Raw genomic sequence first — 15,868 nt, 5'->3', positions numbered from 1 at the left:
AATTAATTTATTTTTTATGGCGACATTGGTTAACAAAATCCGAAAAGTTTCAGCTGTACATTTTAACAGTAAGGCATAGATATATTTACACTGTGTGTTTACCTCCCATAGTTAGATTTCTTTCTGTCATCACATATTTGACCTCTTTTTACCCCATCTACTACCCGCTTCCCTCTCCCCGCGACTCTACGGTTACCACGAGTCTATTGTCCATGTCCATGAGTCTCTGTTTGTGGCTCTGGACTTTCCATCCACAGCCTCATGAATTGGTTACATGCATCTATGTGAACAAGTTCTGGGCAGCAGGCTGAATCCTGAGTAGAGCTGTCCTGAGTCCAGCCCAGTTGGCGGCAGATCCAAGATGTGGAAGGGTGTCACTAGGCAGAGGGCGATAGTCCAGAGGCAGATGAGCAGTGATCGGCCACCTCAATGCCCAGTTACATGGGCAGCCACCTGCGCTGTCTCTTGCAGGGTTGCTTCTTTAGAATGTTGCTCAAAGAGAAGATCCAGGCCTCACTGAAAGAAAAAAACATCTATTTCTCATGAGAATTGGCTACATAGAGTGAGTTGCCCAGAATGATGGGCAGAGTTTCAGCTATTTGCTTGGCAAACTGTGCTCTTCTCTGGGCCCTAGATCTGTGTATTGGTTATGGGAGGGGGAGACCACAGGAGTTGCCTTGCCCCACCCTGGGCTCACGTGCTAGTTGCACGCATGGCCTGCCCCATGGCTGACCGCCCTCTCTCTTGGCCCCACAGTCCGATGGCTCCATCCTGGCAATCGCCCTGCTGATCCTGTTCCTGCTCCTGGCCCTGGCTCTCCTGTGGTGGTTCTGGCCCCTCTGCTGCACTGTGGTAAGTGTCCCAAGCTGCTCCTCCTCCTCACCTCAAGCCTTGGGCCACTCAAAGCAGAAGGTGACACAAAGTGAACGGGTCCATGAGTAGGATAGGGTGACAGAAAAACATGTAAAGTTTGAGGACAAATCTTGCATTGTTTATATAATTTATACAAAACTGGCAAAAACTAACATTGTCCAAAGGACTCACAAGTCATTAAGAGTCCATATGGCTTAGAGAAGTGAGGTGGCCAATGGGAACACATTTTAGGTAGGACAGCTGAGGTGGATGCTCTAGTTCCAGTACTTAGGAAGGATCCACAGAATACTGTAAATGATGAGTGTTATTTGACATTTAATAAATATTTACACGTGTGTAGATATGGTACGTGTGTGCACACACACACTCACACTTGTTGAGTTGTCCTAGCTGATACTCTTCCAAGACCACCTGGTCTTGGCAGCTAATCATAATCAGCCCATCCGAGAGACTGTCCTCTTTATTTTTAACAATTAAGAGTGGCACACATCTTTATTTCTTTACTTTTAGCTAGCATTTATAGCTAGCAGCTGCTGTATGCCTAGCACTGGTCTAAGCACTTCTGCTACAAGATCAATAAAAGCCAGCCTCCTCTCTTTCCTCGTCATCTGGAGCCAACACATAGCTCTGACCAGTGTCTCCATGAACAGCTTAGGGTTTGGAATAAGCCATCATCACCTGCCGTGCCCAAATGATAAGTGCATCTTTATCGATTTTAATTCCCCGGCCCCTAGACTAGGAAAAGCTCAAACTAAGTAATAACTAAGTGAAGGCAAACACATGAACTCTCATATGTCTAGTTCTAGCAAGTGCCCTGCCTTTATACAGTGTCAGAGCATGCACTATAAAGCCCAGGCGAGTTTGAAGTGAGTGCTGCTCTGCTGCTTGGCATCTTCCATTTCCTTATATCTTAGTTCTTCCAGGGAGGGTCTTACAGGGCCAAAGAGACAGTGAGCCTGTCTAGCCAAGAGCTTGTCACATTTTATCTCTGCTATCTCTGAGTACTCCAGCACTCAGCATACAGTGTGAGGGACTCACATTTGCGTGTAGAACTGAGTTGAACAAAGACCATGAACTCATAGAGTGCTAGATTTGAAATGGAGGGGGAAAGGGCTGTGAATGACATTTTAAAGAGGTGGTAAATAAAAGAGATGAGAAACTCAGCCAGAGTGAAGATCCGTGTGGCAGGGACTTCTGGAAAGAAAGACGCTCTTGCACCAACAGAAGCCTCTGGATGAGGGGAAGAGACGACTTAGAGTAGACAAGAACATATGTGTGCAGGGAGGCACCCACAACGGGTGTGAGTCTCGGGCAAATAGTGCAATCCAGACTGGACTGATTTCACCAAGATTTTAAACTGATTCTTACCACAGCAGCCCCAAGAGTTAATGTTGTTTTAAATACTTAAGGCCGTATAGCCATTTTATGTTGAGGATCAAAAAAACCCATGTCAGCCAGAGTGCTTTCTATAGTGACTCAAAAGAAAAAGAAAGCACATTTTTATTTTCAAGTCTGGAACTTGAAAAAACCTTGCAGTGGGCTCTTAAAGAAAGGGGTGGTTGGGGTGGTGGTGATAGTTGTGGCGATGGCAGCAATGAACACCAGGGCTTCTGTCGTAGTAGGCATCGCCCTTGTTCACCTAGTCCCTCTGATTATTTAAAAAAAAAAAAAAGTTACCTCTGAGTGAAGACAACTAGGAGCAATAGAACAGCCAAGCAGTGCTCCACCGCTTACTGTGTGATCTTGGGCAAGTTACTTAACCTCTCTGTGCCCCAATTTCCTCATATGTGTAATGAGGACAATAAGCACCAACTTCATAGGTAGATAGTAAATATTAAAGAAGTTTATAAGTATACATTGCTTAGAAACAGCACCTTGCACATAGTAAGTGCTGTGTATTATTATTAATAATATTAAAACTTTTTACAATAATGGGAATATATTACTGTACTGTAGGGCATTCAGTTTATATTAATGGGAAATGTCTCTTTTTCTAGTTTATTGAGATATAATTCACAGATAAGATCATATAAGTTAAAATGTACAACATAGTGATATATGTATATATTGCAAAATGATTACGATTACCACAATAAGTTTAGCTCCTATCCATCACCTCACATGGTTACAAATTTTTTCCTTGTGATGAAAATTTTTAAGATCTACTGTCTGCAACTGTCAAACAAACCATACAGTATTATTAACTAGTCATCATGTTGTACATTACATCCCCAGAACTTGTTTATTTTATAATTGGAAGTTTGTATCTTTTGACTACTTTTATCCAATTCCGCCACCCCTACTTCTGGCAACCACAAATCTGATCTCTGTTTCTGTTAAGTTTGGTTTTTTTTAGATTCCACATGTAAATGAGATCAAATCGTATTTTTCTTTCTCTATCTGACTTATTTCACTTAACATAATATCCTCAGGGATTTTCCATGTTATTGCAAATGGAAGAATATCCTTCATTTTTATGATTGAATAATATACCACTGTATATATATCTATCACATTTTTTTATCCACTCATCTGTTGATGGGCACTTAGGTTGTTTCCACGTCTTGGCCATTGAAATAATGTTGCAGTGAACATGGGGGTGCAGATATTTCTTTAGGATAGAGATTTTGTTTCCTTTGGATAAATAACCAGAAGTGAAATTGATGGAACATATGATATTTCTATTTTTAATGTTATAAGGAACCTCCAAACTGTTTTCCATAGTGTCTGAACCAATTTACATCCCCACCAACAGGGCACAAGGCTTGCCTTTCCTCCACCTCCTCACCAGCATTTGTTATCTCTTGTCTTTTTGCTGACAGTCATACTAACAGGTGCGAGGTGATATTTCATTATGGTTTTTATTTGCAGGGAAATGTCCCTTAATTAATGTATTTTGGTATTGGAAGCAGCGTCATCCGAGGCCAGGTTATTTTGCAATATTCAAAAGATTTTTCAATGAATTTATCTGGTTAATTTATTTATCACGTTGCTTTCGAAAGCAGCCAGAATGTCTTAATGTGGTCTGCTTTTTTAAGTGCTGAAGGATTTCTTTACAAGGAAAGGTCTTGGAGATTAATTTTCCTGTTTATGATATCTATAAAAACTGCCCTCACCCTAATTTCTGAAAACTGGCCAGAGTTCTGATGCTCGGTGTGCCCCCAAACCAAGTTTATCACTCGTTTCCTTGATGAGTGGTGATGCTCTAAGGGAGACAGAATAAAGCCATGTATTTTGTAGAGGGAGTATGCAGGAAAGAGGCTAAACAGTGCCTTCCTCCACCAGGATCCTGGTTCAGAGGGTCCAGGAAGTTTCTTTCTCCCAAGTCACCACAGTTCTGGGACTAGCAGAGAGTGTCCTTGTAAATGATGGACCTGAAACCTTCCTCTGTCACTCTCCCCACTCTGTCCCAAGTGTGAGAAATGTCCTATGACCTGGTACCAAAGCTGCATCTCGATGATGGGAACTAATCAGAAGGCAGAAAGGGCCTGCAAAATGTGAGGTACATGAGATGTATCTCTGCTGTGCCCCTTCTTTCCCCTTCTGCAAAGTTTTCTCCAGGAGCAATATTCAAAATATTTAGCAACCCAGTTGCAAGACCCCCCACCTCAATTGTGCCAAACATTAACCCTTTAATTGCTAGATATGGGATGGGGGAGGTCACAAAGTCCTGGAGGGTGGCCAGGTTAGAAGGGGAGGTACTCAGGTCTCTACTTACTAAGCATAAAGAACATTTTTAAATGTAATGACCAGCATGACAAGACTAGGCATAGTGGGCACTATTAGGCCTGCCCTCTGCCCCAGCATCCTCTTGCTTCCTGCTGGCCCTGTCTGGAAAAAGAAATCTGAAGGATGAGAGTGACCGGTGCTAACCATTGCATTTTGCCTTCCCTAAAGGACCCCACTCCCACCTGGGCTCTTATCTTCCTGATTGATGAAATCTGGGTTAATTTATTGCCCTCGTGGCAGGGTATAATCTATTATTAATGACTTATGGAGAGAGAGAAAGAGAGAATTGGCCAGACCCTTGTTCAAATCCTCTTAGTGCTTCTCACCTTGGTCTTCAGTGTCATTAGGTAAACTTTTGGTTTCTAAGATTCCTACATTTATTCATTGACACAAAGCACTCACATTGAAAGAGAGAGAGGCATTGGACTATGCACCCTGGGTTTATTTGCATTTTCAAAAAGAGAATTCGAGGAGTCAATCTTTTACCCTAAACAAACAAACAAATAAAGCCCTGCCTCAGTTCCACAAGGGGCATTGCCAGAACCCTCTAAGTCATGCTTTGGCCACTTCATCTACTCATAAGTTTGGTTCAGTATTCCTGAAATCCCTAAATAGAACTTTAAAAAGAAGAGGCCTAGGAAATCTGAATGAGAAGATCACAAAAAAAAGAGCTGAAATATATTAGAAGAGTAAATGTATGAATGGCTGGAATGTATAGAGAAAAAACAACAACAGTGAATCAGTGATATTAGAGCACTAAACTGTTCTAGAAAATGCAGGGCCTACCATCATCCCAGCCAAGAAGCAGTGCCCTGACGTGAGCCTGCAGCCCAGCTAGGGTGGCGGCTTCATGTACACAAAGGCCAATGGAGACCGGCTCCTCCAAATGAAGAATCTAGGGGATAGAATAAATGCCTGCCTGTTCTCTTAATATATCGAACCCTCTTCTGAACACCCTCAATTCCCTAATTCCCACCTCACTTACGTTGCCCATCCCTACACCTAGATCGAGCAATTTAATTGTATATAGTCTCCTCTCCTGCTCCCAAGGTGCTGGTCACTTCAGAAGAGAACGGCACCAGCATGCACGTCTATGAGTACCGCGGCATGCTTAGCAAATGTTACCTCGTCCTTATGGAGCCTCAGTCTCTCTCCCAAACTCTTACCATTCCCCTGCAGATCCCTGTTCTACCTCCGACCCTTTCGCTCTCAATAGACAACCTGCCCTACTATCTCAGTGAAAAAGTAGAAGCTGTCCTGTTTGAAATGCTTCCACTCCAAGCAACACATATACTTAGGTCCTCCTCCAGCATTCCTTCTCCTGAGAAGCAGCCTTGCCCCTTCTCTCTCTCTTTCCACTGTGTTCTTTATTTTGTTTGCTCTCACGTCATCTTTGCCTGTGGTATCTTCATCCTTTCCACTGTCTTTCTCTCCTCTGCCTACTCAAGTATACCAGCCTCCTTCAACCTTTTAAAATGTCTCATACCTTATTTCTCCTTTGAGCTACTCTCTTATCCTTCCCTTCCTCTTATATGCAAACTTCTTCACAGAGCAGACCCTCCACAATTCCTCCCATTCATTTCAGCCACTGCCCCCTAACCTCCATCAGCACGATTTCTCGAGTCCATCTCTTGCAAGCCTAAATTCCTGGCCAGCAGTCTCTCTTCGTTTTTCATTCTATATTAGCTCTTTCATCTGTAGGCACTGCTGACCTCTCTCTCCTGTAAACTTCCTCCTCTACCAGCTTGTGCAGACTCTTGTCTTACTTCTCTGTTCAGATTTTCTTTGTCTCCTTCACGAGCTCTTCTCCCTCTGTTATCTCTCATTCTCCAGGTTTGCCTTGAGCCTTCTCTGCATGTTGACCCCAGGCAATATTGCAAAATCCCATTACTTCAACTATAATGGATATGCTGATGGCTACTTATATGTCCACCCCTCACTGGTCTTACCTACAGAGGACCAGGCCCATAGTATACAGACCCAGTGGACATCGCAAATGTAGGCATCTCACCCTTAATATGTCCCAGTCTAAACTCATCACATTATCCCCAAAACTGCTCTTCATCAATGGGTATGTCACCATTCTCTGAGCTGCTCACACTAGAGAACACAGAGCAGTTGTCGATGCCTCCTTCTGTCCTTCCTTGTCTTATCTCACTTCAGAGTTGTCTGCGGTGTAGTCTATTCTGTCACACTCTGTCTTATCTGTCGCTCTCTGCCCCAGCACAAGCCCAATACCTGGCACTCAACAGTTACTTAATAAATTGTTGTGGAATTAATGAATGAATGAATGTCATTGCCTTAGTCTAGGAATCTGCATTTCTAACTGCTCTTTTAGTCTTTCTTATCTTCGCTAGAGAAAATTTTAATTTTAAAAAAAGTAATCAGGTCATAATCCTACACATTTCCCTGCCTAGAATCCTCTACTATTCAGTGTCTCTAAAATGGACTTTAAAATCCTTGACATGACACACGTACGCCTATGCCAACCTGGCCACCACCTACTTCTGCAGCCTTTTCCCCTCTCATCCCTATGCATGGACTCTCTTGGCACCCTGTGCCTGCTTCCTTCATCACACTGACCATGCTGTTATAATTGCTTGTTTGTCAGTCTTCCTCTGTAGGCACAAGCTGTTGGAAGCCAGGGCTGTAGTTCCCCAGAGCATAACTGTGCCTGGCTCAAAACTGTTACTCAATAAATCTCAAAATTTGTTGAGCAGCTAACTGGATGGAGTGCCATCTCCAGGCACACTCTCTTCTTTGAGGATCCTTGAACATATCACGTACTTATTTACCTCCATTTCTTTGCTCACATTGTATCCTGAAATAGTTGCTGAAATAGTTTCATCTTCTTTGTCTATTCTGTCAACAATCCTTCTTTCTTCAAAGTCTGGCTCACTGATCTCTCCATCTCCATAGCTTCCCACACACTTTTCCCCACGTGGGGAGAATTTGCTGCAACATCACTTGGTTTCCATAGTACTTTTTTCACACATCTATTAGAGAATTTTCTCACGATGACAAGTATTTATTCATTCATAAGTATATTTCTCTCACTATACTATGAACTCCTCCAGGGGAAGGAGAAACCAGTCTCAGAAACTAATCTCAAATAGGAGTATAGGGCCTAGCACCCAGTTTGTATGTTTCCAAGTTGAACTAAAAAGCTAAATCATCTTGGGGGATGGGGAATGGATACAGAAAGAACCCACAAACCAACAAACTATATTACTTGGTAATTTCATGGGTGTTTGTATTATTATGTTTTATAACTTACAAATATTACATAACAAAATACATTTATATCTACATTTATAGTTTCTTAAATAAAATTGTAGAAGTATGCCCATTTTATTGGGAAGTTAATGGTATACAGGAACCCTGAGTAAAAAGATCTTGCTATATTTTGTATGAAAAGTTCCAGAAATTGGTTGCATAACAATGTGAACATAGTACTTAAAAATGATTAAGATGTTAAATTTTATGTTATGTGTTTTTTACCACAACTAAAAAGAAAAAAATTGTGCTATAAAGTTGCAATTCTCTGTAATCCAACTAGTTAAACCACACTATTCAGGTCAAATCAAATCATCATATTTTTGTTCAAATAATGGCAAATATTTTTATTCAGTTCGTGTGCATGTATTCGGAATTTCTCTCTATATAAACAGAAGTCTGTTCTCTGTTGTTTTGTTTGTAATGGCCTTGTAGGTCTCTTATGCACAGTTAGTGTTTAAAGAACTTATGTAAAAGATCATGTTTAACTTACATTATTGAATTTCAAGGACAGTTCAACAAATAAGCCCCTTGGACATCTCCAAAGACAAATTGCAAAGGACCACAATTAATCTAGAACTTAATATGCCTTAAATTGAAATAAAATAAAGTCTGCAAATAATGTTCTCCACACCTTTAAGCGTAACATTTACTTTGCAGGGCCAGACAACAAAGCCTAACATCACCGAAGGGACTTATTGACAGTTTATTTAAAAGAAACCTGACTAGTACAAGCAGCTCCTTAGCTAGGCTAGACCCATTGTGCTTTCTGGAGCCCTTTCCAGCCTCCGCCCATTCCCATCTGGACACTTTTAACTCTGCGGCCTACGACATTATTTTTCACGAACACATAGCACTCTGCCATGGCCTGCCCTCACCTCTGGAACTCTGCAGCTCTCGCCCCACACGGCCAGTCTGTTTCACCTTCACCTTGCCCTCCTGGCTTCCCTCATCCCTGTTGCACTGGCCTTGCAGCTTCCTGATGGTCCACCCACCACATCCTCAGCCCGCTGGGCGAACTGGAAAGGAGTGAGCTGTCATTAAAGGCAACTAGATTCCCATAGAGACCTTATATCAGATAAAGATAAATCTATTCATCTTAATTTCCTCACATAAAAAATTAGAAAATTGGAATCATATTGCCTGTTAGGGTGCTCCCTTATAGTCTTACCTTCTATAAGTGAGTGTACTCCTCCACTTCAAGATTCCCTGGCCTCTGGTTCTCAAACCTGGTTACACATCAGAGACACCTGAGGATTATATGATACAAGTAATCAGGAACACCATTTACAAACTCTGTCCACAAAATAGTAGTACCTACAAGATGTGAATAGGTACTTCAGAACAAGGGGTATTTAAATAATAAGTTCAAAAGACACCATTCAACTAAATTTTTACTGCAAGACTTCTCAGAGCCTTTAGTAAAATAATTTGCATCGTGAATCCCTAAACTTATTTTGACCCTGGAACCCTTCTTTACCTCTTTCCCATCATCCACTGACATACTGACACCTGCAAGGACACTAGTATTCTGCCAAAGACTGTTTAGAAAACATAATCCTAGACAATGCTAAAGTAGCTGGTTCTCGGGTTCTGATATGCAGCCTCTTTCATGCCCTCCTCGAAGGCTGTGTCAGTGCCAACAAACTTGCACATACTGTGAACATTATCAACACATCCTGTTTCTTGTGTGCCTTACTTGAATTCCACAGGAACTGCCAGTGGCTGACATCACCTTGCCCTTAACCCGGGCAGACCAGATGCTCTTCCTCCAAGCCTCAGGGAATCCGAATTTATGGATTTTTTTTAATTGTCTCACATACGGTTTTACAGTGACTCTGACATATCATCTAATAGAGAATATGCATAGCTATTCTTTGAAATTACCGTGTAAATCACTTAGGTCTTATCGACTAATATTAAAATTCCTGCCAGTACTCTCACTTTAGTTATTGGTGAATTTAGCCTTTTAAATAGTCCCAGTCTTAAGAAATGAGATGAGAGGTCAAAAATTACTTGAAATTTAAGTTCTAAATGGCAAAAAAATTTTAAAGGTGAGCTCATTTCTTTGAAACTTTCTTGTTCAACAACTTGGCACTAGCCTTTGATAAACTTTACAGTGTAAAATTATTAGATTCAGGCAGTTCTTGGCCAGCCTTAATGCACTGTAATCAGCTGTGAGGTTTCTATTATAATTATGCTGTTTGCATAGTAGTATGATTCATTTATCTGCCATCACCTAGCATCTCATATTTCCTGGACATTTTCCACATCAAGTTACCTATTTTTTCGTGGTTTCTTGATTTTAATTTGAAGGATATTTATTATAAGGCTTGGGAATCAGAATGAAAGTCTAAAATATAACAGTGTGAGAACAAGCATCCCCTTCTATCTGTGATATTAAAACCCTTGTTACATGGCTTTTCAGATCTCAATTGGCATTTCTTCTATACACAGTTCTGTTCTGATGGCTCCTCTTTACATAGAACCTAAGAGATCAGGGAGGCAGCAGAGGAGTTGGTGTCAAGAGATCAGCCTGGAAGTCTTAGGATGTGCAATGTTTTAAATCAAAGGCTCCAGATATTTAGGCATCTAAATACATTCATTTGAGCTAACCCCTCTGAGCATGCAAGAGGTAAACATTTGTTAAAAATCAGTTACTCTTCATTGGTGATACAGTGGAATACATAACAAAACAAAATTTTTTTAAAACCCTCGAAAAAATATAAGAAAAGTTGTTTTAAATGCCTAGCCAAGTTCACAAGAAAATAGGAGACATTTCTAGGGCCAAAATAAAGAAGGACCTGGAAATGTGATGGTTAGCTGACTCTAAAACAATGGCAGTCCTAGGAGAGATTTTCTGATCTTAATAACCTAGACATTTTGTTTAATAGCCTTACATAGGCCCACAAAAGTTTGGGAATTGGAATTGAGCCTCCTGCCTAATGCTCGGACCTTGAGTGAAAGGATGAGTGAGGGCGGGCAGGGAGGTGTCTGTATTTGTGTCTGTATCCCTAAGAATTCAGACCCATAACCTCTCTGGTTTAGAGTTCAATATATAGTACTTGGGGTTCTGTATATTACAAGCTGAGAAGTGGTCACAGTTTGGAAGTGTTTAGGAATCTACAGAAAGAAACTTGAATCCTCTCTGCCAGGTTGGTGCCTCAACCCAATCTCCATAGGATTCTCACAAAAAAATGCAAACTACATATGAGCTCATGAGCTCACAATCTAAAATTACCAAAAACTCCAAAAATATTATTACTCAGATTCCTTGGGATTTTACTATACATGGAAAGCACAAAAGACCAGAGAGCAGATAAGAAGTTAGAGCCTGTCAACGGTCTCTCCTTTGCTCTCTCCAAAGTTAACAACAGTTGTTAAGTAGCATACATCGAAAGTTCTCTAAATACCATCGTTTCTCATATCACATGTTCTTAAAAATATTACTGCATATGGAATTTCAGCCCTGTGAAAACAAGACTAATGGGAGAAAGAGGTGCAGAGCAGAATATTCAAAACTTTGCAATCTTATAAAACAATAAACTTTTAAAAATTAAGAATAAACTCAAAAATTTCATCATTTTTAGCATCTTAAATTCTTAATTACAATAATTCTACTTTACCTTGATTTTATAAAATAAACACATGAAGTTTCCTGGTGGATATCAATATAGTGCAGCACTGTGGCTTTGCATTACAGAGACAGGATGGAAGGAAGGAAGAACATTCTTAGATTGAAGTGTCACGACAACAGAGGTGGATGGCTGTGACTCATTGTCTTGTTATTCCTCGGCACCAGCTTAAAATAGAAATTTAACTTTTGTTGTTTTGCCAAATTCCTTTTTTCATAACAAAAAAAAAGCTACTTGTGTGGTTCCAAATAAGGCGGAATGCCATGAAAGTGCTGTTTTGCTGCTGTCAGCATTATCGCCTTTTCTTTGACTCATGGCATGTGCTTCTGATCCCCTTTAAAGCAAATGATGGCTCCTGCAAGTTCTATTCTCTTTTCTTTTGTCTCTTCATCACGGTCTCTGATGAAGTTCAGCGTGGGTCCCTTTCCTCACCATGCCCCATTTATCTCACCTCTCTCCACAGGCTTTACCATGAGCTTTTTAAGGCTTTTCTCCTTCATTCAGTCCCTGCATACTTATAACCAGGGCACACGTTCATGTTGAGGATGCTGTGTTAAATGTTTTCATGAAGAAAAGTATATAGCTCAGGGAACGATATATATTTGCATTGCACGAGGGTAAAAAGAATTGAGAAAGCAGATGCGGTGTGTGAGGTTTTGTGTATTCCTCCCAGGCTACTACTGGCAGCTGGGCAGCATCTTCACATTCACCTGATATTACTCAGTGACACCAAATAGAATCATCTCATACTTTAAAATGGTAAATGTCAGATTATGTGAATTTTACCACAACCAAAAAACTGAAATATATATTACCTTCTACTTTACCTCATGAAAAAAATCAGATTTTGAGCTAATGTGATTTCATAGTTTAGCGATTTTATTATCGAGTTTACCTACTTTCATATAAACAAATTCATATATTACATACCTGTGTTATAACAAAAGAGGCTGTACATGTCATCCATATTTTCAAGAAGCCTTCATAGAAATTTAGTTTGAAACACAAAGCTGGAAAGTGGATTTTTGAACCACAAGGAAAATGAATTTACTTGGAGTATGGGGTTAGGAGATAGAATGGCGTATCAATTAAGTACTGTAATTAACCTTGAGTCTAACTCATGACTCTAATGAGATCCCCATGATGCATCCAAGTGTCAGAATGCCCTCTAAGTAATTGGGGCTGTTAGCATATTAATTACTAAAGAAACATTTATATGGTAGGTAGAGAGACCATACATTTCGTATCACTGAAGTGCTTTTTGAGAAGCAAGGAAGTTTAGAATAATCAGAAGTGCTTTCTTTATCTTTTCCTTTGCAAGAATGCACACATATTCATTCAAATAGTGCTGAATAACAAGCACTGACTATGTGTCAGGAGATAAAAGCTGCCTATATCTTAGAGTCCAGTGCGGAAGAAAGACAAGCAAACACATTTCAGTGAGTTAACTGCCAAAGGTGCAGACAGTGAAAGATAAAATCTGTGTCCCTAATTCCCAGGCCACCATCCTCCTGGGATTGTTTCAGGGCTGGATCTGGGAGTCCAGGCCATGCCAGCTCTGCCCACGGATGAGCACTGACACTCACCATGGGAAGCAAGAGAGTGTCTGCAAGCAGAGCTAGCATTTCCTCCAGAGATAGTTCTATGTTTCCCCCCAGATGGGGCACATGGGCAATGGAGACCCCATAGTTTCTGACAATAGAGCAGGGACACCATCATTTTTAGACTGAAACATTTTCAAAGCTGGTGTTTCTAATCAGCCATAAGCAACTCTCAACAGAACACTCATAGGAACATCTGACTTGAGGCAAAACACCCCAACATATGCAACTGAGGTACAGAAAGAAGCTAATTCATCGTTCTCGAAGTGTGGCCCATGGACCAGCGGCATAAGCATCATTTGGGAACTTGTTAGAAATGTGAAGACCCTGCTTCAGATCTACTAATGAAAAACTCAGAGATGCAGCCCATAAATCTGGTTTTAAAAGCCCTCCAGGCAATTTTGATAGTCGATAAAGTTTAAAACTACTGAACTCATTGAAATTAGAGGAAAAGTGCCTAATGTTAATAGAGTCATTATCTTAAGCAGTTTTCTTGGCCTTTGGGCAACAGAATTGGCTCTGTGTCAAGGAAGTATCTCCTTTGCCACAAGAGAACCACGCCTTCGGTATTGAGTAGGAGATGCTTCTCATCCCGCTCAGGCAAAAAGAACAGTGAGACACTGAATACAATTTAAGAAGAAAAGGGGCCCAAAAAGAAGTCCTACTTTTCATGCTATAAGATAAGCATCTATCCAAAATGAGCTCCTGTACAGCTTAGCCTATAGTCAACTACTGTCACAGAGGAAGAGACAGGAAGGATAAGGAGGAGAAATGTGAAGCTGTGGGGATAGAGAGAGCAGGGGACCCCGGAGGAAGAGCCAGGCCTGGCATCCTCCTGTTCCTCGTGCAGCATGTCGCCCTGACTCATGATTTTAAATGGAACATCTGGTGAGCCAGTGTGGCTACCATCGAGGAGGAGGAAGAGATACCTGTGCTAAAAATTGGGTAGATTACAATTTGCATTCCATCGCACAGGACTATAGCAGCAGAGTTAGCAGGAGCAAACCGAGTGGCAAGGATCAAAACATACAAATTAGAAATAGGACTTGGATACTTCCGGAGAAGAAGAAACAAGCAAAATAAACTCTCCAGGGGCTTTATTTCATCTTAAAATTTTATAAAATAAATTTTAAGAAAGAGCTTCACAGAGACTTAAACAGTTGAACTTGACTTGTAAAACCAGAGCAAAGTTCCCAAGTGTCAAACAGGACCTGGGCATGTGTGATCTTTCTACTGTATTCATGCCTTGCTAACTATATCTCCACATCTTCCATTGTTACCATTTCCAACCATTTTTACCATTTGTATAAGAGGTGTACATAAAAACGAGTTTGTTTTGACTCAGTGAGAAATTACCGGTAAGATTTCAATTTGATAAGATTCTACCTGGTCTTTTCTAACCTTTTCCTTTGTCAAACCTGGCCCCATCTCATGTCTACCTAAACAAAGATGAATAAAATCACAGCTAAAAATCACTGATAAGTAGGCTGAGGAGGCATATCTCCCAATTCACAGAGGAGACAATTTCAAGAAATTCTCAAGTAGCAAAGAACCACTAATAGAATTCAGAAGTTCCATATTCTACCTCATTTTTCGTATCCCCTTTTACCTCACCAGTCCAACCATAATGCAAAAGGAACTATAGGACAGCTATCTCAAGGAGGCAAATGGTCACTTTCTGCCCATCCAAAACATCCAACCTAAAAATGGTATTAAGTGGAGAAGTGATGTTGGTCTCTGAAAGAGAATATGAAAAATGTCCCCAAATTTGTCCTCAGTACTGCCATTCGGTTCTACCATGTTGTGCTTATAAGTATGTTTGTTGAGGAATTTTCCTTTTAAATGTTTTATTAAAGGTCTCTTAAACTTTATTCATCTTTTATTTGTTCTAATGAGGAAGGAGCTGACAAGCCCACCCACAACCAAAAGGAAGCTCCTGGCACCTTCTAAGAAAGGAATGGGACAAATCAAGCCTAAGCTCAGTAGTGTTCAATGGATTCGAGCTTTCATTCTTGTTGGAAATAAAAACTTTCTAGTCTTACTAGCTGGAAGCAAAGAATTATGCAATTAATCTTTTAATTGCAATTAAAAGTGCTAGAAAAAATACTGGGTTACCTGAGACCCCGTAAACGGGATCTTGCCTTCTCTGAGGTAACGGGAGACTTCCCAGGGAAGGAGTATTTATTTACAATGAATAGGTGTTAACCAAGGCATGTGCAGGTGTCAGACAAGCATTTAAGCAGAGGACATTACAAGTGAGAAACAGCAGGGTATATGGAAGGAAAAAGAAGGTGACCCAGAGGCAGAAGTGCAGAAAGTGAAGGAGAGAGTGGAGAAGAGTGAGATGGAGAGGTGATGGGGCCACATCGCTCAGGCCTGTGGGGGATAGAGTCAGCTGGCATTTTACCTCGTGAGCCATGGGCCACTCTGCGCACAGAAGCTGCAGTGGTGTTACAGGCTCAAAAGCAACGCAGGCTGCTGCCCACCTGCTCTTCCGGGCAACGTGGGCACTAGCCCTTCAGAATTGGGAGTAAGGTGGAGAGGGCTGACGTGTCCCTGTGCTTAGATCACTTCTTTGGGTAGCCTGTATGCTGTTCTTGGCAGGAGGGTTTGGCTCACTCGCAGACAGCCCTTCCAGCTTCAAGGCTTGAAATAATTATCTCAGGATTTCCACTTAGCCCATCTAGATCGCACTTTGAAATGCTTTCCTGTCATCCTACGGTTTAGCTGCTCCTTGCTTCCAGGTGAAGCCTG

General features: G+C 41.0%; 1 protein-coding gene and 1 long non-coding RNA gene across 4 annotated transcripts in view; one reads left to right on the top strand and one right to left on the bottom strand.

Annotated features, from left to right (window-relative positions):
• Positions 1-15,868, top strand: part of ANTXR1 (anthrax toxin receptor 1) — a 216,557-nt gene that overhangs the window by 123,518 nt on the left and 77,171 nt on the right. For all 3 annotated transcript variants that reach the window (XM_025045169.1, XM_006909524.3, XM_025045170.1), the window contains exon 13: positions 757-852. In XM_025045169.1, coding sequence (XP_024900937.1) covers positions 757-852 — 96 coding nt within the window. The remainder of the gene's footprint in view (positions 1-756; positions 853-15,868) is intronic.
• On the bottom strand, positions 62-11,983 carry LOC112477911. The gene is made up of 3 exons (XR_003045671.1): positions 11,505-11,983; positions 9,050-9,128; positions 62-516 (listed from the first exon to the last, which is right to left on the bottom strand). It is a non-coding gene; the product is annotated as an uncharacterized LOC112477911 (long non-coding RNA).

This window comes from Pteropus alecto, unplaced genomic scaffold, assembly GCF_000325575.1.
Source record: "Pteropus alecto unplaced genomic scaffold, ASM32557v1 scaffold131, whole genome shotgun sequence".
NCBI lineage: Eukaryota > Metazoa > Chordata > Mammalia > Chiroptera > Pteropodidae > Pteropus > Pteropus alecto.
Note: the sequence above shows the minus strand (reverse complement) of the source record. Positions and strands in the feature narration are given on the sequence as shown.